Genomic DNA, 23,471 nt, shown 5'->3' with positions numbered 1-23,471 from the left:
TGGCCCCCAAGATCAGCTTCTTGTTCTGAGCTACCCTGCAGGAATGGGCCAGACCTTCATATGCAACACATTGCTTCTGTGCATCCATTTATTCTCTTCCATGCCTTCGCCCAAAGACCCCAGAGCTTACAGAAATAATCTACACTATAATAGGATAAATGATCATAAGAGGACATCAAACCAAGGGAAAATTAGTGTAGATAAATAACATAAAAATGAGAGATAGGTGAGTCCTCAAAATGCGTGCTTCAGATATTGTTGAATTGCTAGAGGTAGATCAAAATTGGCTTCAAGGAGACTGGTGAGTCTAACCAGTCCAAGTCCTCACTAGGCTGCCTCAAACCTGATTCCCCTCATCTTCTACCAGTTCCGTGTGACCCTAAGTCCCCGCCCTTCCTGTATCTGTTGCTCCATCCCTAGACTTTTTGCAGTTACATGGACAAGCATCCTCTTTTGATGATTCCAAGACAGAATTCAGAATAATGTAGCCATGAAGGGCATGAGTTCAAGTCCCCCTCCTCACCCCAGATTTCAGCTGTTTTCTTCTTTATAAAATAAGAATACGAATTTTACCTACCTCCTAGGGTCCTTGAAGAGTTTAAGTGAGGTAATATATGCTAAAGAGATAGAATCAGGTTTTAGAGCCACTCACCCTCGTTCCTCTCCAAGTCCTTTACCAAGTGAGCTATACACACAAGAATCAATGGGAAATGCACTCCATTTTTTTTTAAATTAATAACCGGACAAGCACATGATTTTCTCCTTTCCTGCCTCCCAACTTCAGGGCTTCTCTGGAGAACATGACTTAGAATAAGGGCCTCTTTTTTCTTGTACCCTCATCTTAACTTAGAGTTCAGGTTTGCAGAACAGACCCTGAAGTTACTCATCTATCCAGCTTCATGGGTAAGAAAGTTCATCCAACCCACCCAGTCACAAGCAGAAGGTGGAAAACTGTGAGCAGGGAAGCTGTCAGTTTTTTGAGGCAGACAGGCCAGCAGCCCCAGCCGAGTGTGCTTTACCACGTGGAGGCAAGAGCTTAAGAGAGGGCCGCGGATTGTGAACCGTGCTTCAAGACGCAGTCACCTGGTCCAGTGAACCGTGATCCAGTGAGTGTCTTTGGCTATAAGTAATCAAGTTAGTGACTCATAACGTAGGGACACAAAGGGAGGTGCTCAAGGGGCAAAAATTGTGGAGAGGAGCCTGAACATTTTTCCCTCCGCAATATATAAAATCACAGGGCATGAAGCTTAGCACCTAGAAAACCCTTGGTACCTCATACATGTTTGATGTTTTCTGCATGGCTGTTACCATGATTTTAATGTAAAATCGCTTTTCACCAAAGTTGTGCCCATTTATACTCCTCCCAACAATTTAAGAAAAAAATAGTTTTATCACCTCTGTGCCATATATGCAAAGTTTGTATCAAAATTCTGTTTCTTAAATATTTCCTACCTAATGAAAGCTAGTACTCATTTCTTCTTCCCTTCACCGAAAATCAACAGGTTACTTGCCATATTCCCTGATATCTGCATATGTTGTTAATATTTCTTTATTTTGGCTTATCATCTAAGATAATAGGACGATTTGTCCTCGTGTCTTCTTATTGCTTTCAATGTCACTTGTATTCATTTTAGATCTCAGTTTTCTAGAGGACAGGGAGGAACGTTTGATTAATTCACTCAGCATATACTACACAAAAGTGTGTGTGTGTGGTGTATGTGTGTGTTTGTGTTTTGGACAGGAGAAGCAAGTAATAGATACAGCCAATTCCTGACTACTTATAGACAGAATCTAGGTCTTTATTTTTTCTCCTCCTAATCTCACAAAGAAGAAAGGAAAGGGGGAAGTGGGAAGAGAATTTTCTCCTGTAGAAGAAGGTCCAGATAAAACAAGAATGTGGGGGTGTTCTAGTGATTTTATTTATCATCCTCTCTTTTCTCCAGTCCTCAGTTGTGACATAATTTACAGGAAGCCACAGAGTGTTGTGGGATAAAATACTGTTGAGATTTGGAATCAAACTTCCAATGTGCAAAACATTGGCTCTACCAGTTATTAGCCCTGTGACTCTAAGCAGAACACTCAATCTCACTTCAGTTACCTCCAGCAAAGATTGGGAATATCAACAATGCCGTTTTTGTTATATTGTGAGAATTAAATCATTCAGTGTAAATAGCTTGCTGAGACAAAAGAAATGTGTAAAAAATTAAAACCATTATTACTTCATATTGATAATGATAACTGTAGTCATTTCACATGCATTGAGTACAAAGCTGTCTAGGAATCAGAAAAGAAAGACTTATTTCTTTTTCTTCTTGTCTTATCCAGCTTCCTACAAGAAAATAAACACTCATTTATTTAGGATCCCAGGGGTAGATGAGGTAGAGCTCACCTGCCAGGCTGAAGGTTATCCCCTGGCAGAAGTGTCCTGGCCAAACATCAGTGTTCCTGCCAACACCAGCCATACCAAGACCTCTGAAGGCCTCTACCAGATCACTAGTGTTCTGCGCCTAAAGCCATACCCTGGCAAGAACGTCAGCTGTGTGTTCTGGAATGCCGACGTGGAAGAACTCTTTTCAGCCGTCATTGACCCTCATGGTAAGAGTGGCCCCCTTTTCCTAACTCCATCAGTCCCCGTTTAGACAGGAAATAGATGGCACACTCAGAATGAGTAATTTGAGGATAAAGTGATAAAAGATCTGATTATGAAGTTGTGGTCAGGATTTAGGGAAGCTAGTAAGGATATTGCAGGACCCTGGGGCTTCAACAGTCAGAGGAACAATTACCACCATTGGAGTGGTTACTGAATCCTGGGAAAGGGAGCTCTAGGGAACGTGCCCCTTGACAGGAGCGGCTGCCTCCAGTAGGTGATGTTGCCACCTGCAGCAACTCTGCACGATGGAAGCTGGGTCAATGAACCCCCCAACCTCCTCCTCCTCCCACCCTCCAACCTCCAGCTGGTGCCCCCCATTGGCCGAAGCCAGCTGGAAGTCAGAGAACAAGGGAGTCCACTGCTGTGTTCCATAAAGGTCAGCCTCTCAAAGCGCAGAGCACAGCGTGGAAGGGTAGAGAATGGATCTGAAGAGGAAACAGAAAATACCCAGCACAAATCTAATCACTGTGACTCAGGCGCAGTGCAAGGAGTCAGCAGGATGAATATTACTTTGCTGGCTTTGCTGATAGTCAAGTGGTTATGGGATTTCCAAGGAAAACTGGCCTTTTGTAAAACCTTTCGGAGCCTTTGCTGACTATGCTGAGTCCCGTCCTTTAGAATTTCATACACCAGAACAATTTCAAACAATTTTGGGAGTCTGACTATTTTTTGTTTGCCAAATAAGAGCAATTAACATCCAGTATCAAAATTCTTTCATAAGAAACAGGTCATTTTATCACCAAGCACATCATAAGTTTCCTAGTGCTCCTATAACTAATTACTGCAAAATTTGTGGGCTTAAGACAACGTGAATTTATTAGCTTAGCTTCTGAAAATCAGAAATCCAAAAGGGACTTTGCTGGGTTCAAATCAAGGTATTGATAGGATGGTAGAGGCTCTAAGGGAAAGTTCCTTTGCTTATTTTTTCCAGCTTCTAGAGACCACCTGCTTTCCTTGGCCCATGGTCCCTTCCTCCACCTGCAGAGCAAGCAACTACATCCCTCAGACCTCTGCTTCTGTGTCATCACATCTTTCTTTAATTCTCCTGCCTCCCTTTTCTGCCTTGTAAGGACCCCTGTAATTACATTCGATGCCTCCACCTAACCCAATAATCCAGGTTAATTTCCCCATTTCAAGGTCCTGAATATAATCACATCTGCAAAATCCCTTTTCCCTTGTGGGGTAACACATTCACAGGTTTCAGGGATTCAAACATGGACATCTTTGAGGAGAGTCCGTATTCTACCATACCAGCAAAGGATATAATGTCCAAATAAAGGACAGTCCCTAGTACTGCTTTAATTTGACTTTATAGAAAATTTACCGTGCTGTCATTGTATTTCACTTTTTGCCCTGTGTCTTAGTTAGACAAAACAGAGCCTATGATAGGAGTGTGTGTATCATGTAAGTATTCAGGTGGTGACCTCAGGGAGCAAAAGGGAGAGGTTCAGGAGATTCAGACAGGGAAGAAGGAAAAGTAAATATAAGAGTACATTATCAAAGTTGTTACTGTTGGCAAAACAGGAGCTCAAATACTCAAGGACCACCTGGGAAGTGTACAGATGGCCTCCTCAGATGCTCACTCAAAGCATGTCAGGTGGAGGTCATCTGCTTTCACCCCTATAGATTGACGGTAGCGTCCAGGAGTATGCACTGCATCTCCCACCGTGAGCTATGCATGTGTGCGGGATGAGTGAGCTCCCCCCAGCATCTGCAGTGTCAGAGTCATCCCAGGGCAGAGAGCAAAATAGCCATTTGAGGTGAATGAAGTCCACCTAGACTTCTACTGAGCCGTGGCTGAAGTTAGAGGTGAAGCCGAGAGGCAGTGACACAAGACTGCAGCAGTCTGTCCCTTGCACTGCTGAAGTTCACCTACGACCCTACATTAAGTCCACTGTGACTAAGCTGTAAGGCTGGGAGGCAGCCATGATCACTTCAAAAGATTTCATATGCAAGAGTTCACAGAACAAGCTACAGTTCCTGCTGCTACAGTTGAGCCCAAGCCATAACTGATCATTGAGATCTCTCTCATCCACCATACATTCTAGATTTCCCTCACTCAGCACTTCAGATGGGAGAATTTGCTTCCCTGGAGGTGGGGAGGGGACTGGTGACTCTTTCAGGCCTGAGAGAACTGAGCCTTTAGTTGCCTTGCCCTGAACAGACAGAGTTGTTGCAATTACCTTTTCATTGTTATTACTGAGCGCGAAGTCACACAAATCAGAGAATCATGGATCCCTGAGTTCCAGACATAGTCTTCCTTGCCTGCATTAGGTAGCAGCATTCAAGTTCTTCATGGTCATCAAGAATGATCACTCTGCCAGTACAGAAATTCTTTTCTCTGCCTGCTGGTCCACAGTGGGTAGAACTCAAGCTGACTGGGCAGTAGCTGTAAGTTTAGATGCAGTAGGACATAACCCTTGATAGAAGCACTTGCCACTAGGAAGCTGGACCTTTAATCCAGTAGAGCCTACATTTGTGGGGATAAGAAGCAAACATTCCACAAGTGGGTCACTGGATATGATGGTGAGAAGGACCAAACTTCAGCATTGAGGAAGCCCTGGCTCAGAAGCAGCATGTGCTTGAAGCGAGATTGTCAGGGGCAAGTGAATCAGAACCTGACCAGAACCATCCATCATTCAGCCACATTCAGCCCTCACTGAAATCAGGGCTGGGACAGACAGGATAGGACCTGGTGCATCAGAGATATCTTATCTATCTCAAATTTAAGGACATCTCATCATGGACTGGCACCAGTCTACAGACAAGTCCAAGAACATTGAAGTGACTCAATGTCCATCTTGTCATTAATTTTCCAGGATTTTCTTCTAGGGAAAATATCCTCCCTGACATAGTCTTCAGGGCAGCCAGCTGCATTGTCATCACCAACTCCCTACTTCCCCCATCCACACTTCACTACCCAATTCCAACACGAAAGTTTGCCCAGCTTCTTTCTAACCGATTGTGATAAAATAAGGAGGTAAAGAGAAGAGTTGTGCTAAGAATCTTGGTAGAAATGAATCCATTAGAAATGCCTCATTTTTAGGGTCAACTTTGAGTAAAAATAGTGAATTAGGCAAGTTGGTCTTTCAACATTCTCTCTTTTTTTATCACAGTGAAGATCCCCAGACTTGTCACCTTATGAAAATTGAGCTATAACTAATTCATACTAGAACTTTGGAGGCATTTAAATGCTAACGATCACAGGGGAATTTATTTTTCTTAGAATTGCTTACTTAACTGTCCTTTGCTTTGTGGAATCTCCTGCCTGGTTAAGGATGGAATGTGGTTTTCCAGAAGGGTCAGGGAATTAGGGGCCTGAGTAAGATGAATTTAGAAATAACTAGAATGTAGCCTTTCCGCCACTGATTACATCAGTATTTTTTTTCTTTGTGGTAGAGAAGTGGCAGGGCACACTGACCATTCCTCTGGAAACCTTGAACCAGTGAAAAGTTACAAATGAAGTAAAGTGGCCCTTCTTTCCATGGAAGCCGACGTAGCTGAATGCATAGTCAACAGTCATGGGAGGGACCTGTGGGGTCTGCATCAGCTCAGGATCTTCCAGGGTATCACTCATAAATGCAACTGGCAAAGAGATAAAGATATCTTTGTGCCATTAGAGATTTCTCAGCCTGGGTTTACCCATCCTTCCCAGAGTTATATCCATGCTACTACCCCCTGACATGGTTCCTGGGCTCCATTCAGCTCCCCTTCCTCACTGTGTGCTCTCTGAACTTGCTTACCCATCTCCCACCTCCATGATTTCTTTGCTCAGGCGGTTTCTCCCACATAAAATATAATCACCCTCTTCACCAACTTCAAGCCCACCCTTTCTCCAGAGCAGTTTATATAACTCCAGGACACAAGAGGTCTTTATCTTATTTCTCCTCCTGAGACTGATTGCAGTCTCATGCAGACATGACTTTGTTTGCCTGTGACTATACATGTCTTTTATCTTTCATTGCTATTTTATTTTCCATGTATTTTAATTGTTCACATGGGTCTTCTTTATACCCAGACTAAAGCAAAAACAGAGCAGTCTGCCTGTACTAAGTGCTCAATAAATGACAGATTAGTGGGTTGGAGGATTAGTCTTGATAATCCCAGTCCCATTATCCCAGCTGCCAGACTGTATGGGCGTCCAGGTCTCAGCAATCAAATGATGCCCTAATTTGTGGTCCAAATACCAGCAACAAATGACCAAAGTCACACATCCTCCCACAGTTCCTCACTTCTATTTCTCAAAGGGATTTTTAAGTTGCCTATGACTGCCCCCTTTCTACTCATTCTCATCAGTTGAGCTGCTCCTTGCTGACTTCTGTGACCCATCACAAACTTCTCCAGAAGTCAACGAATAAAGCAAATACAGCAATGAGAGTGGTGGTCGGAGGTGCTCCAGTGGCTCTAGAATGTGATTGAACATCCTAACATTTAACAAGAAATGAAAGGTCAATGAGACCATTTTCTTTTTGAAACAAGCGTTCTTCTGCTTGGCCAGTTGTTGCATTTTCATGAGGAAATGTAATGAAAATGGAGACAGGAAATAACTCTAACAACATTCTTGTGGTGTGGGAAGTGAAGCCCTCCCAAGGGACCTGGAGGGGACTCTCTGACAGTCAGGAGCATGGGCTCTGAAGTCAAACGAACTTAATCTTTAAATCCTCTCTACTACTACTACTAGCTTTGAGAACATGAACATATAACTGAGACATCCTGGCGCCTGGTCTCACGTTTGTAGAATAAGGGTAAATAATGATAGATACCTTAGAGTGTGATTGTGGGGATTGAATGAAACACGCTTGCAAAGTCCTCAGCACTCAGAAAGCATGGAAATGGGGGAAAATATAGTGCCTTTAGCAAGAGTGCATGGGACTGTGGCAAGGATAAAGCATGGTTTTCCCATTGGATCATCATATCATTGTTAAGTAACATGTAATTATTATAAAACAATCTATAAGAATATATATTAGGATATAGGCTAAGCTGCCATAACAGAGAGGCCTCAAAAGACAGAAGCATATTTCTCTCTTATGTAATATTCAGAGATAGAAGGTGATTCAGAGCAGGGAAGTATCTATATTCTATTCTTTCTGGGTTCTTTCTATCTTGTTGCTCCCCCATGCTGTAGAATGTTGTCTCTGTTGAATTGTGTGGGTAGTCACTGGGTAACTACCACATCCATGTTTCAGAAAGGGAAAAGAATAGTGAAGACATATCCAACGCCTTAAGGCCAGGACTCAGAAGACTCATGACTTGAACTTAGTTTTCATGGTTGGTCACACCTAACCTCAGGGGAGGCTCCAAAATGTAGTCTTTCTGAGAAGCCATGTGTCCAGCTAATGTCCTAATAGGGAAGAAAGGGAGAATGGATTTAAGGGATAAGCATCAGTCTACCACAAGATAACTAAGGACAGGGAGGATCGGACCAGGTAGACTAGGTAGGCAGATGATTAATTAAGCCCCCAAAATCCTTATTGACATCTTTCATGTAGATGGTACTTGGCTCTATACGGGATTCAGAGGTGACTTAGGTGAAGTCTTTGCACTCCAAATACTTACAATCTAAGCAGACCAATGTTCATCGTTAGAAAGTCTTCAGGGTTGAGTAGAAATTCTGTACATGGAAGGGGTTGTGAAGGAACTTGCAAAGGACACAACAGGTTTGCACAAAGGTGCTGAGGTAGGGATTTCCCTGTTGTGAGGACACTGAAGGTCCCAGGGCTCCTTGACTCCCAGTGCTACTGCAGTGGTGCTTAATAAGCACTTCCTAAAAGTAAAAGCATTTGTAGTCAGTGCGGGTTATCCAGTGTGTAGATGAGCCAGGCTTCTGAATCCTTTTTTCCTTACTGTTCACCACACTGTTTTCAATAGAGACAAATAACTGTGGGGCCTGAGCTTTGGAGCAAACAGATCCAGGCTTGCAATCCTGGCTTTGCTACTTGTTTAGCAGTGATAACCTCAGATAGATTATTTTAGCATGTCTGAGCCTTACTTCCTGAACTCTAAAATGAGGGGCTCAGATTAAATAATGTCTAATTCCTTCTCAGCTAAAATGATCTATGATTCTCAGATTGCATTGAGATGGGGGAGAGGGAAGGCAGTTGGCAGGATTGAGCCCTTCCTCCCCAGCAGTTTTGCCAGTTTTTTCCTGGACCAGACTCTTGTGTTTATTCTGTAGAAGTTACACCATGGGGTAAAATTCAGGGTCTTGGAAAGAGCACAGCTTACTTTGGGTACTCTTCTACTTCTTATTATGAAGCCCCCTCCAGGCCTCCCCATTGTCAGTCTGGAGCCCTTATTCTAACCTATAGATACCCAGAGCTCTCCTCTACAAGGCCTTCCCCTGTCTCCAAAATTGCTCTTCTCATTCACCTCTCTACTAAGCTCACATTTTCCTCAGTGCCAGAACACTGATTAGCTGAACCAAGGAAAGGGCTCGTTGTAGTAATTTATACTATGGTATGAATGACTGGATTTTGGTTAACACCATCTACAATATTGTATTTTCCCAAAAGGATCCTGTTAATTCTTGAAATTGAATGACTAATGGCATAGATTCTGAGCACCGCAAATGCTTGACAATAGAGAGAGAAGACATGTTTGGGTTGAGGGACTATCCTACTGGAAAGAAAAATGATGATGATGATAGATAGATGATAGATAGATAGATAGATAGACAGACAGACAGATAGACAGATGTATCAGAATGATGAAAAACACGGAATCTGGAACCAGACAGCCTAGATTATATCAGAGCTCTGTCTCTTACTGTGTAGCTTTGGGAAAGTTTCCTAGACTCTTTGCACCTCATTTTCTTCACCAGTAAAATGAGGTTCATTGCAAATCCTGCTACATAGGGTGGTTGTGAGAAGTAAACCAGCCAGTACCTGCAGCACACATAGATCAGTACCTGGCATGGAATAAATGCTCGCTGCGTGTTGGCCGTGTTGGTTGTAACCTACTCAGATGGCCAACTTGTTGGTTTACCTCTAAGGTACCCTGTAATGGGTTTCTGGTGCTTTTCTTCCAACCAGGTGGCAAAGAAGTTGACATCTCTTCAAACTGGCTGCTTCATGTTTTCATCCCTTCCTTCATCATTGCTCTGATGTTCGTAGCTACGATGATAGGCCTAAGAAAACAGCTCTTCCAAAAGCTTTCTTTTAGAAAAGGTAAGTGAGTTTTATTCAAGGGAACCAAATGGACTGGGGGTCTGCAGTGTTGAGGCTCTGCTTTGCCCCAATGGCCTTCAGCTTCCCAGTTTCACACAAATCTCCTCAGGGCTTGTGCATCACTTTGGGCTTAGGGGACTCATCCTGATGATTTTTCCCCAGAAGAAAATGGCTCTAGTCTTCAGTGAGCTGAAATCCTCATACTGAGTATTTTAAAGGGAATGTTTTGTTCCTGTGCTGAAATAGTTTACTTTGTTCTTTGAGCTAAGAAGTGTCATTAGCCTCATGAGATCAGTGTTGTTTTGGCAATGCAGACTGCTATGTAGTCAGAGTTCACTGGTGGGAGGATGCCAAGATCACTTCAGAGGATTCCTTCAGTTCTCATCCCTCATTTCCCCAGGCTGGGTGTTAGCTGGGCTAAGCCTTCCCCCCAACCCCCAGGAATCTGAATCCCCTCATTGGTAAGGAAAGGAGAAAAGTGTGTGAGGCCATTTGGGACAGGAAAAGCACCTGTTTTGCTGGTGCCCTGAAGTCTTTTAACAGCTCCTCAGGAGTCCCTACTCAGCCTGTCCTGTTGTCACCCACCCACTCCTGTTGTGCAACATTTGAACCCTGGCCACAATATCTGCAGACTGTCTGGCGCTTTCCTAAACTGTTCCTTTGTCAGGACCCAATGAGCTCCTCCCAGAGTCTAGACATGGCCTTGTCTATAGAAAAGAAATGATACGTGGGATTAATTCAATAGAAATTTGGGGTGGTCACTATTTGAGAATTGGGAGGGTTAAAACCCTCCCATGTGGTGGTCATCATGCTACATTTACAGTCTAACTTCTATATTCTCTTCTGCCATAAGATATCATTGCCCTATGTATGCCCCAACTTGGGTGCTAACCACAAAACCCTCTACTATAAAATCTGAGGAATTATTGTCAACAGAAATGGGTGTGAGGGTTGAGGAGGAAGGAAGAAATGAAGAAGGGAGGGAGGAAAAGAGGAAGAAGGGGAAAAGGAAAAAAAAAGAGAGAAATGATAGAAATGGAGAGGAAGGCCATCTCACCATACTCAGCTTTTGTTCTTAAAGTACTTCCTTCTCCTTGTTCACCTAAGTTGGTCATCCTTTAAATCTCAGCAAAGCTGCCACTTCATGAGGCCTCCCCTGATTCTGCCCCCTCATCACACCCATTACAGCAAATCCCCTTGTGAGATGCTTCCATGGTACCTACGTCCCCTTTGAATACACTCAGCACACACTTAGATATCTAGGACCTGTTTTAATACCTTGGGCTCCAAATGCAATTGCATCCCTTTTAATTTTCCAATTAATTCCTTGAGCACCCACCTGCCTCTCTTAGCCAGAAGTCCAATGTCTCCCTCTCACAGCTTCCACTTCCCTACCTCCCACGGACTGTCGGGAGGCTAACTTAGCCCACAAGGATGCTGCTTCCAAACAGGCAGGGAAGTTCCTGGAGAGCCAGGTCAGTTCCCCAGAGGGCCCTGGTTTTGAGCTGCTGCTCTTTCTACTCCTGCCATACACATCTCTGTTCCCTCTGGGGAGGGAGGGTCTCCATCCACCAGGCTTGCTGGTCCAGATCCCCACACAGACCAGAGTGACCCAAGATGACAACTTGGGTCCCCTCACATGTTCTGCCATTGCTCCCAAAGCAAGACCCTCAAGAGCTAATGAGGCCTAAGGGGCTTCCTGCTTTAAACACAACTGTGCCCGGCCAGCCTCCTTGGCTCAAGGCCTTCATGTTAAGCCTGGGATGCCAGTCCTAACTTCCTTCTCTTGAGTTCCTCTTAGGGCCAGTGCCATCCTGAACTTCTCAATCTATCTGAGAGAGTCAAGTAAAAGGGTGGCAATCTCAGCCCCTTTCTGTCCAGAAGGCTCCTCGGCTCCTAAACACATTTACCCACCTATGTCTCAATGACCAGCTCTGCACGCCATGATGCGTGGGGAGGGCAGCCGGGATCAGTCCATAAAAGGTTCTCCTAACCATCTCTACCTAAGATGAGCCCCCAACAGTTCAGGGCTCCAGGTGACTCACTAAATTCTGGAGAAGAATCTGGCAACTTCTTTTGTAAAAATAATGTCAAGTTCTGCTTCATGAGCATAAGGGCTGTGTTTCTCTTATTCACTAATATATGTCCACTGTCTGAATCATTACCTGGCATATGTAGACATTCAATAAATTTTACACTGAACCTACTGTATGCAGGTACCCACTAACCTGCTCTGTATGGTATAATAGCCATACGTGGTTATTTAAGTGTAAATTAAATAAAAATGTAATTCCTTGGTCACATTTTAAGAGCTTATACCTTGTTAGTGCTCAACAGTGACATGGGGCTAGAGGTCACTGCATTGGACAGAGCAGATATACAATATTTCCATCTTTGCTGAAAGTTCCGTTAGACAGCACTGGGCTAGACCCTTTACAAACTCCTTTTCAGTTAATTTTACAAAAACTGCTTGAGACAAGGAGTAGTGTCTATATTGCAGATGAAGAAATGGAAGTTCAGAAAGTATTCCTAAAGTCATGTAACTGGGGTCTGAACACAGATCTGTCTGACACTAAAATGTGTGGCCTTTTGTTAAAAAAGTGCTTAAGAAAAATTGACTCAATCTGAATAGTATTATTTTGGGCAATGGAAGGAGAGAATCTCAACCCAAAAGAATTGAGTGACTTTATCGTTGGCTGAGCCAATGGCAAAGCCAAGAACAGAATCCAGGAAGAGTCACCAGCTATAGAGACCAGATCTCTAGGACAGGCCTGCAGATTTTAAGCACAGTATTTCTCAACCTCTCTGTGGTAAGGAACCATTTATTTTTATATTTCTAATACGATAGGGTCAATGCTTTTGCAATATATACTAAAAACGGAATTACTAAAAAGTGAAATAAAAAGACATATAAGCTCAGTATTTGCTGGATTCAATAAATATATGACATTTCAATAAATATCAGGGGGAAAAAACACAGTAAAAGAATTACTATAAAAGCTTCTAAATGTTTATGCTAAATCTCTGTAATTGTCTCATTGTGGGCTGGTGAGCAGTAGGTCACCTACCACCAATAGCCCACGGACTCCACACTTTGAATGGCAATGCCCTAAAATACTGAGCCAGGACTTTACAGGGATTTAAGCCAAAGACCAAATATGTTGGCAGATGGTTGCATAAGAACCACAAAATGGCAGCACTAACCCCAAGCTTTAGAGAGGACTGCCCTGAAACTCTACCATGCAAGGGCAATTTCTGAGGGTTAACTCTTAGGCTCCTTTCAAATGTGAATCCTCTTAGAGGAGACAGCAGTGCTGGATGGAGGCCCTCAAAGTCCAGGCCAAGGTTAGCATTGTCATGAGGGAGTTCCTAAAAATCTGGTGTGCAGAGCAAAAGCAGAATTAGGGATGCACTGAGTTCAGGAACCCAGGCAACTTTGGGACATGGGTATCAAGCTCCAAGAAAATCAGAGTGGGGGGGAGCATGTGACGTCAGAAGTTGAAAAAGAGGGACACCTGGGTAGCTCAGTCGTTAGGCGTCTGCCTTCGGCTCAGGGCGTGATCCTGGCATTCTGGGATCGAGCCCCATGTCAGGCTCTTCCGCTGGGAGCCTGCTTCTTCCTCTCCCACTCCCCCTGCCTGTGTTCCCTCTCTCGCTGGCTCTCTCTCTCTCTGTTGAATGAATAAATAAAATCTTAAAAAAAAAAAAAAAAGAAGTTGAAAAAGAGATGAAACCGGGGAAACAGTGGTGAGCAGCATTCCATTATGTGAACTTGTGCCTCTGCCTCCCGACTTGCTTTGAAACAGTATCTGTCATGTACACCTTAGTGTAAATTGATTGATTAGGCCTCTTGCTCTGTGTAGGGCAGACAGGAAGGAAGTGGCAGTCAAGAGCAAAGCAGAAAAAGGAGAGAGAATTCTGAAGCTGGACATTTCCTGGGCTGAATACCCAAGTTAGCAGTCCCTCAGCCTTTGAGTGCCTGGGACCAGGGGCTGAGAAAGGAACAGAAAGTAGAGGACTGCTTTGTTTGCAATTTTCACCTAAGGGTACAGTTTTACTCTGTCATTCAGCCTAAGGTCTCAAGCCACAGTGCACATTTGGACTTCTACATGTGATTTATTTGGATCAACTTTTTATTCTCCCATCTTTTAGTCTAGAAACAGAAAACTTTTCTCGTTAATCTTATTCCATCACCGGGATTTCTCTTTTTCAGACACAACAAAAAAATCTGTCACCACCATAAGGAGGGAAGTGGACAGAGCTGTGAGTAGTCATGATTTTTCTTAACTTTTTCTCTCCCATCTTGAATTAAGAAATAGCCCCAGCTTGAATTAAGAAATAGCCCCTGTTCTGTGAATGCACAAAGGGCAACTGAATAGTTTTAGCCTGTATGGAATCTTCCTGTTGAGTGGCATTTCAGCTAGCTGCTGTTGTAAATTTACGTTGTTCCATACCGTTCTTGGGAGAAAAAAGGTATCTGCTGTATAGCCACGAAGAGTTGTAGAGCCTTTGGTCTGTCTCTGTTCCTAAGCACTCCAGCACCAGGACATCTGGGCTCAGGTACTTAGACACATGGTTAACACTTAACAGCAAGGAAAGATATTCAACTATGAAGCAGTCAACAGTTCGTGGTTTTGCAAAAATTACTAAGTACGTTGTTGGCGACTGTGGGTCAAGGTTGTAATGCTTGGGGAGTAGAGGTCTCTTCATGAGGCTGACAGGCTTGGAGCTGGAATTTGTGGGAAAAGATGTGATGTGGAGTTCTGGAGAACTGGAGTTGCTAAAATCATTCAGGCTGGTTGGATGAAAAGCTTCGACCCTGGGGAAATGCTGTTTTGGGGACCCACAGGCCCGGGTCATATTGCAAATATTTCTAGCTTTCTTGGGAAAACCACCTTTCCTTTTGTAATCTAGGAATCACGTGGTGTGACACACGAATTCATGAGTTCACCAAAATTATAGGCAATTCACAGAAAGTTCTAAATAACGTTGTTATCTGCTACTCAAAACATTCAGAACCGGTCATTTTAGAATTCTGCTGAATATATCTGTAAATTTCCAGAGACACCAACTGTAAAAACAATTCCAGAAAACATTCAATATCAGGGTCTGTGTCTGGCTGATACAGAACACATGACAACTCATAAGCACAAAATATGACCGGAAGGAATGAAATTGGCCCACTCACGATATACATCCTGTTACCGTCATACTCATCCCTAGGCACAGAACCAAAGAACAAATGCAGCTCAGGCCTGGACTATATTTGAGGTCCAGTTATGCTGAGTTTCTCTGAATCAGCAGTGAGATTTTCTTGACTCAGAAAAGCTTTAGATTCATGCTGGTCATCCTAATTGAAACATCTGTTTCTTGAGAAACAAAACTCCTGTGTCCCTGTAGATGGGTGCACTTGGTCTACAGGTGAGTTTCCATGGGAGCAGCCTCAACATTGGCCTGAGTTTCATGAGCTCTAGTCTTTGTGTAAGTGTCTCCTTCAACTGCTCAACGTGAGGAAGAAATAGTGAAAGTCTTGAGAGCAGTGATAGTAAACTCAGATGCCCACAGGGCCAGGCAGGTGCTGAAATGAGTAAAAAGGACACTCTAATACCGGATCGGGAATGGTGACAAATTGGAGGGCATATTCCCTGTCAATTTAGCACTAGCCTAATGCTGTCAGAGAAGATGGAAAACCAGATTTTTATGTAAAATGTCCTGGTTATTAAATGCTTCCTGAAAGTATTTCAAATACCAAACAAAGCAAATAAAATATGTCCATAGGCTAATTGAGCCCATCAATGACCAGTTGCAGCCTCTGTCCTAGAGAGAAAGTATCATCAGAAAGAGCATGGACGGCACTGGAGGAGATAATGCTAAGTGAAATAAGTCAAGCAGAGAAAGACAAATATCATATGATTTCTCTCATCTATGGAACATAAGAAATAGGATGATCGGTAGGGGAAGAAAGGGATAAAGAAAGGGGGGTAATCAGAAGGGAGAATGAAACATGAGAGACTATGGACTATGAGAAACAAACTGAGGGCCTCAGAGGGGAGGGGGTGGGGGAATGGGATAGACCGGTGATGGGTAGTAAGGAGGGCACGTATTGCATGGTGCACTGGGTGTTATACGCAACTAATGAGTCATCGAACTTTATATTGGAAACCGGGGATGTACTGAATGGTGACTAACATAATATAATAAAAAATCATTAAAAAAAAAAAAAAAAAGAAAGAGCTTGAAATCTGAGTAACGAAGGCAGAGCTGTCCATCTGAGGAACTGAGGAATCTTCAAAGGCTTGCAACCATTCTAAATGTCCCATCCCATGGCCCCCACATGGTCTGAATTTTGCACTGTTAATAGTGTGATTTCTTTGGATTAACAGTATCACACCCATTTTTAAACAATACATCTCCTTATAAACAGAAAAATCTCATACCCTTTTTCAGTAGTATCTGAAATTCAAATAAAATATCTTGGTCAAAAGTCAAATTAAAGAAATTAGACTAATTCTCTTTCCCCCCAACTGATTATATATAGTTACCCTTTGTAGCTTCGAACCTGGGGAGGGGAGAGTCAAGGAGGTGAGAGAATGATGCTCTTCCTTTCTCTTCTTCACCCCTCCTTGGCACTTACCTGAGAATATGTGGTATACTGTTAAGAGGTCAGGGCCGCTTTGGTATACATCACAGAGGACTCACATAGGAATGTTCCCGATATTACTATTTACAAGAGCAACAAATTAGAAATAATCAAACGTGAATCAGTAGGAGAATAGGTGAATAGGAAGTATACATAGCAACTAAAATGAAAGCACCAAAACTGGATGTATTTCTGAGATGGATAACTCTGAAAAATACAATTTTGAGAGGAAAGATAGATTCCAGAAAGACATAGACAATATATTGGCAATTACAGAGTTTAAAAGCTTGCAAAGAACCTCTATGTAGTGTTTATGGAAACAGTCATGTGAAGTAAAGGTACAAAAACAGCATGGAATTTATAAACACCGAATTTAACCTCTTCAGCTGGGTGGTGGGCACGCAGATGTTGATGGTATTATCCAGGGGGGTGGGAAATGCAGATGTTGATGATATTTTCCTGGTGGGTGGGCACACAGATGTTGATATTATCCTGGGGGGTGGGTATGCAGATGTTGATGATATTATTCTTTTTTTTATAATTTTTATTTTATTATATTAGTCACCATACAGTACATCCCCAGTTTTTGATGCAATGTTCCATGATTCATTATTTGCGTATAACACCCAGTGCACCATGCAATATGTGCCCTCCTTACTATCCATTGATGATATTATTCTTATACTCTGTTGGATGCCTGAAATATTTCTTTTTATATAAAAGAGGTCATGATTAAGATTCAAGAGGTTAAGATTCAAGTTTTTCTGTGAGCTAGCTATGCACGTTTAGGAAAGATCCACCCCCTTCTGGGCTTCAGTTTTGTCACCTGTGAACCGAGAAGGTTGGACCAAATGCAGAGGAGGGCAAACAGGCCTCCCGTCAGGTTCAGAAGGTGCCTAGGGCAGAGATGAGGATGGTTTGGGAGACCATTTCTAGGCGGGGAGTGTGGTGATTGATGAATGATGTCTGCTTTGGATGGGGAGAAGACAGAGATCTTGGCCATATATTTGCCAAACGTGGAAGAGATGCTCTTTTTCAAAAACAGTTTTGTGTTTATCTGTGTTTCTCTATGTCACGTACATACATATTTTAACACTTAGGTAATGCTGACATATTATATTGTGTTCTACGTGTTCCATTTGCATTCAGTTGTTTGCGGATTGATTTAAATGTAGAAATTGACGATGATCAATGGTGGTGGAATAGTTCATTTTTAGCATAACGTTTTATGATTTTGCCAACACTAATACCAATGTGTTAGATTTCAGTAGATTTTTTTTAAAGTTCCTCCCTATGAAGTTGCTCACCAGTTGTTGACTCTTAATGGAAAACTAATTTAGCATTTTGGAGACTGTCGCCTGGGAAGAACAGGGAGCAGGACAGGGAAATACTGATTTGGGGAATGGAAAGAAGGTGGGTCTGGGTCCCACTGTTCGGATAGCCAAGAAAACTTGATGCCTGTCTTTGAGGGAGGGGTACTTCAGGCTTCTCCGGAAAAACAGAACCACAGAACCACTCGGAGACTGGCAAGTATGAAATACGTAGGGCAGGCTTGCAGGCCGGAAGTTCAGCTAAGACGTGAAATATGGAATCCCAAAACGGTAGCGTAGGCCTGCAGGCTGGGAACTCAGGTGGGGTTTCTATACTACAGTCTGAGGCAGAATTCCTTCTCTGCGAAATCTCTGCTGTTGCTCTTCAACTAATTGAATGAGACCCACCCACGTTCTAGAAGGTAATCTGCTTCATTTAAAGTCACCTGATGGCAAGCGTTCATCACATCTACAGAATACCTTCACAGCTACATCTAGGCTAACTTTGACCGAACAACTGGATACACTAGTTTAGCCAAGTGGACACAGAAAATTAATCATCACAGGCACCAAAGTGTGAGGGGGGTAGTCTTGGCTGGAGTAAGTGAATTTGTCAGAGTTCCCTGAGCCTTAAAAAAAATAGAAGTATGTGACTCTCTATTATCTGGTCACAGATTTGTCCGAGAGGCCAGGGCTCTTGTCTAAAACCCAGTCAGCCATGAACCCGCCACCCCACATGTGCTTGCACACTCACTGTTTAGGGTCTTCTGCTCAGCTCACTGCCTCTTTCAGCAACAAAAGGATGTGTGTGGTATCAGCATCCTGCACTTCATGTGTTTTGAAATAATGAATAGCTAAGTAAATATGGAGGGGGAGGAACAACGCTGTCACCAAAATTCCCTGATAAAATTAAACTGAGGGGTTTGGAAATGATTTGTCTTACTGTCCATTTGTCTGCACTCCTTGTAGTTTATTCTGCAGTAAATGTAAGAGGTAACTGATTTTGACCGAATTTGTCTCACTACTAAAAGATAAATCTTGCTTAATTTTAGTTGTTGGCCAGCTCAAAAATAAATAACTTATACAACTTTCAGAACATTTTTTAAATTACATATTTTTTCTGAGCAAAATGAAAAATAAAAAGGCATACAGGAAATAAAAATAACGTATAATCCATTGCACACAGATTACCATGGTTAATACTTAAGATTGCTTGAATTTCTAACATTTTTCTGTATTTAAATTTTATAAAGTTAAATTATAATATGTATAGCTTGATATAGTTCTTTAACCTAATTTTGTCATTAGTATTAGTTATGTGCTGAAAATATAACTAACGGCTCCCATATTTTATTGTATACATGGACTGGGATTTATCTTATTAACTCCCTTTTGTTGGACATTTCATGTCTACCTCATAGAGTCGTTTTACATTTTTGTTATTTAAGTATTATCACAATAATAGCCTTATACATAAATCTTTATGTGCAGCTCTAATTATTACCAGGGGTAAAAATCTAAGATGCAAAATTACTGGGGTAAACCTATAGGCATTTTTAAGACTCTCAAAATGTATTGCTGGATTGCCCTCTAAAAAGTTGTACCAATTTGTACTAGCAATATGTGAAAGAGCTAGTTTTATCATTACACCTGTCCCAATGCTGGGTATTACTGTTTTTTAAATTTTGCTAATTTAGAAATTAAAAACTGTACATCTTTCTTTCTCTCTTGCTTTCTCTCTTGCTTTCTTTCTTTTAGAGAGAGAGTGTGTGTGAGCAGGAGGTAGGGGAAAGGGTGGAGGGAGAAAAAGGGACAGACTCTTAAGCAGGCTCCACACCCAGCACAGAGCCCAATTGCACAACCCTGCGATCACGACCTGAACCAAATCAAGAGACGGGCACTTCAACCGACTGAGCCACCCAAGCAACCCCATCATTATTATTTTAATTTGCATTTTAAAGTTATTAGTGAGATAAAATATTTTCATAAATGTATAGGTTTTATCTTCTTTTGGGAACTCTCTATGCATCTTTTGTCCATCTTTTTACTTATGTCTTCACTTAGAGCTAATAGTAACCCATTACTTGCTATATATTTTATAAATTTCCCCTTGATTTGTCACTTACTGTTAAGCTGTTTTTTTCTTATCCTGAGAAAACAGGTATTGGGTATAGTAAAATTAGGTTCAGAGGACCAGATTATAAACATTAATGTTCTATATGTCATATATTCATTAAAAGAAAGTAAGTATAGGAGCACCTGGGTGGCTCAGTCAGTTAAGTGTCTGCCTTCGGCTCAGGGTCCTGGGATCGAGCCCCATGTCTGGCTCCCTGCTCAGCAGCAAGTCTGCTTCTCCCTCTGCCTGTAGCTCCCCCTCCTTGTGCGCTCTGTCTCTCTGACAAATAAATAAATAAAGTCTTGAAAAATAAGAAAACTATATTAATTATAAAATTTATGCTATCTAATAGCTTACATTGAATAGGATCTGCTGTTCCCAGAGGACCGAGTTACACGTTTCTAGAAAGCAGGTGCAGTGTCTTCTTCTTCCTTTCAAAGACTATTACATCCTAGGATGTGTTATACTTTCAGTAGCTACCTATGAAATGATGGTCGACCAAAGTGAACATTCTGCTCTCCATTGATATGTGTCAACTCAAAACGAGTGGGTGAACTACAGCCAGGGGGCCAAATCGTCTCCTGTTTTTGTAAACAAGATTTTATTGAAGCACAGCCATGCTCAGTGTTTCCTCATTGTCCCCCAAACCTCACACCTCTTTCCCTGCCTCCAACAGCAGAGTTGAGGGACTGCAGCAGAGACAATATAGCCCATAAAGTCGAAATATTTTACAATCCGGCCCTACAGATAGCGTGTGCTGGCTCCTGACCCAGAAGTTCTCCATGGCTCTATGCCTTCCCTCACACTGAATGTACTCGGTCTTGCTCTCAAGGCTCTAATGCTACCACCAGCTCCCATCTCAGCTTCATAAAGTCTGAGGACAGAGCCCCACTGGGGTCCAGCCAGCTCACGGCCCTCAGGGCTCTCACTCTCCCACACCCATCCTCTACTGTCCCACTCTGCCTCACCCCCAAGCCACCTCTGTGGAGACAGTGTCAGGTCGCAGGCTGTGCAGGCGGCATCCTGGCCGCCCCCTCCCCGCCCCCCCCCCCCCCGCTCTTAGTCACATTTACCTAGTAGACGGAGTCTTGGGACTTGCCCTGACACATATGTCTGACAAGACTTCTGCTCAGGTAAATATTCTCCCTTCCCACTTAAGAAGGGAAGAGCTTGGTGGTTTTGCTTCATTGAACAGAGACTGACATGAGACCCAATTCATGTGGGAGTGCCCAGCAGGACTAGCTCAGGCGACAGCTGTGTGTAGAGCTGGGTTTTCCACTCCATGGCTCTGCCTTGAACTTTCTAGGCAACTCTGGGAGAGGTGTTGCCTGTTCTTATTCTTGTGCAAATCCAAATCCAGACTTCTCAGTCTTCCCAGATGGGCCTTCAAGGCCTTCACTTTTATATAATAAAATCAAAAGACTCAGATCAAACTCAATGTGGCCAAAGAGATAGCTCATTGCCATTTTTCTCAGTAGGGGATGTGGTGGTCATTAGTGCAGTTTCACAGAGTTCTGGATCTCTTGCTTTTCTGTATATGGTAAAATTGGTCTTCTCTACAATTAGGTTGTGGTTAGGTGCGGTCATGTGATTTGCTTTGGCCAACTAAATATAAGCATAAATGACGTGTGTTACTTCTGGGTTGAAGATATAAGGGCTAGCTTGTGCTTTACTGTATTTTCTTTTTTTGTCTAGTGTGATAAACAGCAACATTTGAGGTAGTGATTCTTTCCTCAGCCTGGGTCTGTGAGTAACTACAAATAACAGAGCCCCTTGCTGACCCTCAGTGAACATGGACTAAATCTCTGTTTTTTATACAGAGATTTGGGGATTGTTTGTTACTGCAGCATAATCAAGTCTCATCCTGACTGATACAACAGGGAATAACTGGAACCTCTACTTAATACAGCATGTACTGCCATTTACAGTTCTGTTTCTGAGGAATAACATGGGGAAATGCTTTCTATATAACAAAAAGAAAAGAAGGGTAAAATACAAATATATACTTACTGTATCATTATTCTATTAAAAAAATGTTTTTAATATACCACCACACCCCTTTCTCCCAAAGAAGTGAAGTGAAAATGTTTGAATGCCCATAATTATTGTCTTTACACTGGAAGTTTGTATTGTCTTCTTTTTTTATGTTTTCTGAATTTTCTTTGTACTTGAATACATTTTTAAATTTCCCAGTATATCATTTTTAAGTACCCAGCAGTGCTTGTTAGACAAAGAATGATCTCACTATCCTCATCTCTCATTCTATATATCATCTCTTTCCTCTCCCAGCATATCAAATGCATTGTATAGAACTCTCCTTTGGGTCTTCATCAACCCTTCATCAACTTCATCAACCCCTTCATCAACCCTAGGGAGTCTTCTTTCAAGGGCACATAGTTGCCTTTCAGAGGCTCCTAACCCAGTGAGCCTAGAAGGAGTGGATACATACACCGAGGATGTAAGAGATCAGGTCTCGGCCCATGGCTTCTTGCCCTCATGCAGGCAACCAAGCTGTCAACCAATATAACTTCAGGAGTTGATTCTGACACCATAGATATATATCGTGCTTCCTTTAAAAGAGAGTTATCCTAGTCATCATGACATGGTTTGTTAGCAGTTATAAACCATGTAACCTGACTTCCTCATTTTACAGACGGCGAGATTTGGCCAAGGGGTGTTAAGTGACTTTCTTGAATGAAATAACGACAGAAAAGTAAAAGGCCTTATGATTCCCAGGATAGTGGTATTCATTCTCTCATTCACTCTGAAACACGTCCTGTCTGCTATTTGCATGACTCTCAGGTCAGCTATGTGGGAATTGTAAGGATGAATGAAGCACAACATTAGTACTCCAAGATTTTTATAATCAAGTATTGGAGATAAGGTATTCAAAAAACTGTTCTCATTAGCATAATTTGGGATAAAATTAAAGAAGCCGGATTTCTACATACCCTCAACAATTGATCAGATGTCTGTGTTTTTGTTGTTTTCTATTGTTGCGTGAGACTCTTGTCTTCCCCGTAGGAACTTCCATCTGAGAACTGACCACAACCCCCAGGTCCACCATGGCACAGGTGCCTTGTTCCCCTTTTCTCATCTGTGATTGCCAATCTTTTCCTTCTTTTCCCATGATAACCCTTTCATAAAGGAAATATTAGATGGAATACCTGTATGTAATGAGTGGGGGAAACTTCAGTCCTCCTGTGCATCTCCCTTATTCCCACTACTGCATACACACCTCTGACATGAACACACGGGGTTTCTTCTGCACAAGGAAATTCTCTGCGACACCCACTTGGTGTCCTGTGATTTAACTCAGTTATAACACCATTTATCTGGAAATAGCATGAGATCCCACCCATTAAGGGCTCGGTCTCACAAGACTGCCCTTCCCGCCCTCCACCCCCCACTTCAGATGCCAATGGTGAGTCTGGGTGGTCACCTGTGCTTCTGACCAATCAGCTATAAATCTGAGGTTCCCACTGTCCCCTCCACAGGTTCGATGAATTTGCTAGAGCAGTCCACAGAGCTCAGGAAAACAGTTTACTTACCGTTTACCAATCTATTATAAAAGGTTATGACAAAT

The 23,471-nt window shown here is 42.5% G+C and overlaps 1 protein-coding gene across 5 annotated transcripts in view; it reads left to right on the top strand.

Annotated features, from left to right (window-relative positions):
• Positions 1 to 23,471, top strand: part of PDCD1LG2 (programmed cell death 1 ligand 2) — a 110,742-nt gene that overhangs the window by 50,315 nt on the left and 36,956 nt on the right. For all 5 annotated transcript variants that reach the window (XR_008956838.1, XR_008956837.1, XR_008956839.1 and 2 more), the window contains exons 4-6: positions 2,326 to 2,595; positions 9,685 to 9,819; positions 14,033 to 14,082. Coding sequence is in view for 2 of the 5 variants with exons in the window: in XM_044391212.3 (XP_044247147.1) it covers positions 2,326 to 2,595; positions 9,685 to 9,819; positions 14,033 to 14,082 (455 nt within the window). In the remaining 3 variants the exon portion in view is untranslated. The remainder of the gene's footprint in view (positions 1 to 2,325; positions 2,596 to 9,684; positions 9,820 to 14,032; positions 14,083 to 23,471) is intronic.

Source organism: Ursus arctos, unplaced genomic scaffold (assembly GCF_023065955.2).
Source record: "Ursus arctos isolate Adak ecotype North America unplaced genomic scaffold, UrsArc2.0 scaffold_33, whole genome shotgun sequence".
Classification (NCBI taxonomy): Eukaryota; Metazoa; Chordata; class Mammalia; order Carnivora; family Ursidae; genus Ursus; species Ursus arctos.
The sequence above is the reverse complement of the archived record's forward strand: the minus strand, read 5'-3'. Positions and strand labels throughout refer to the sequence as shown.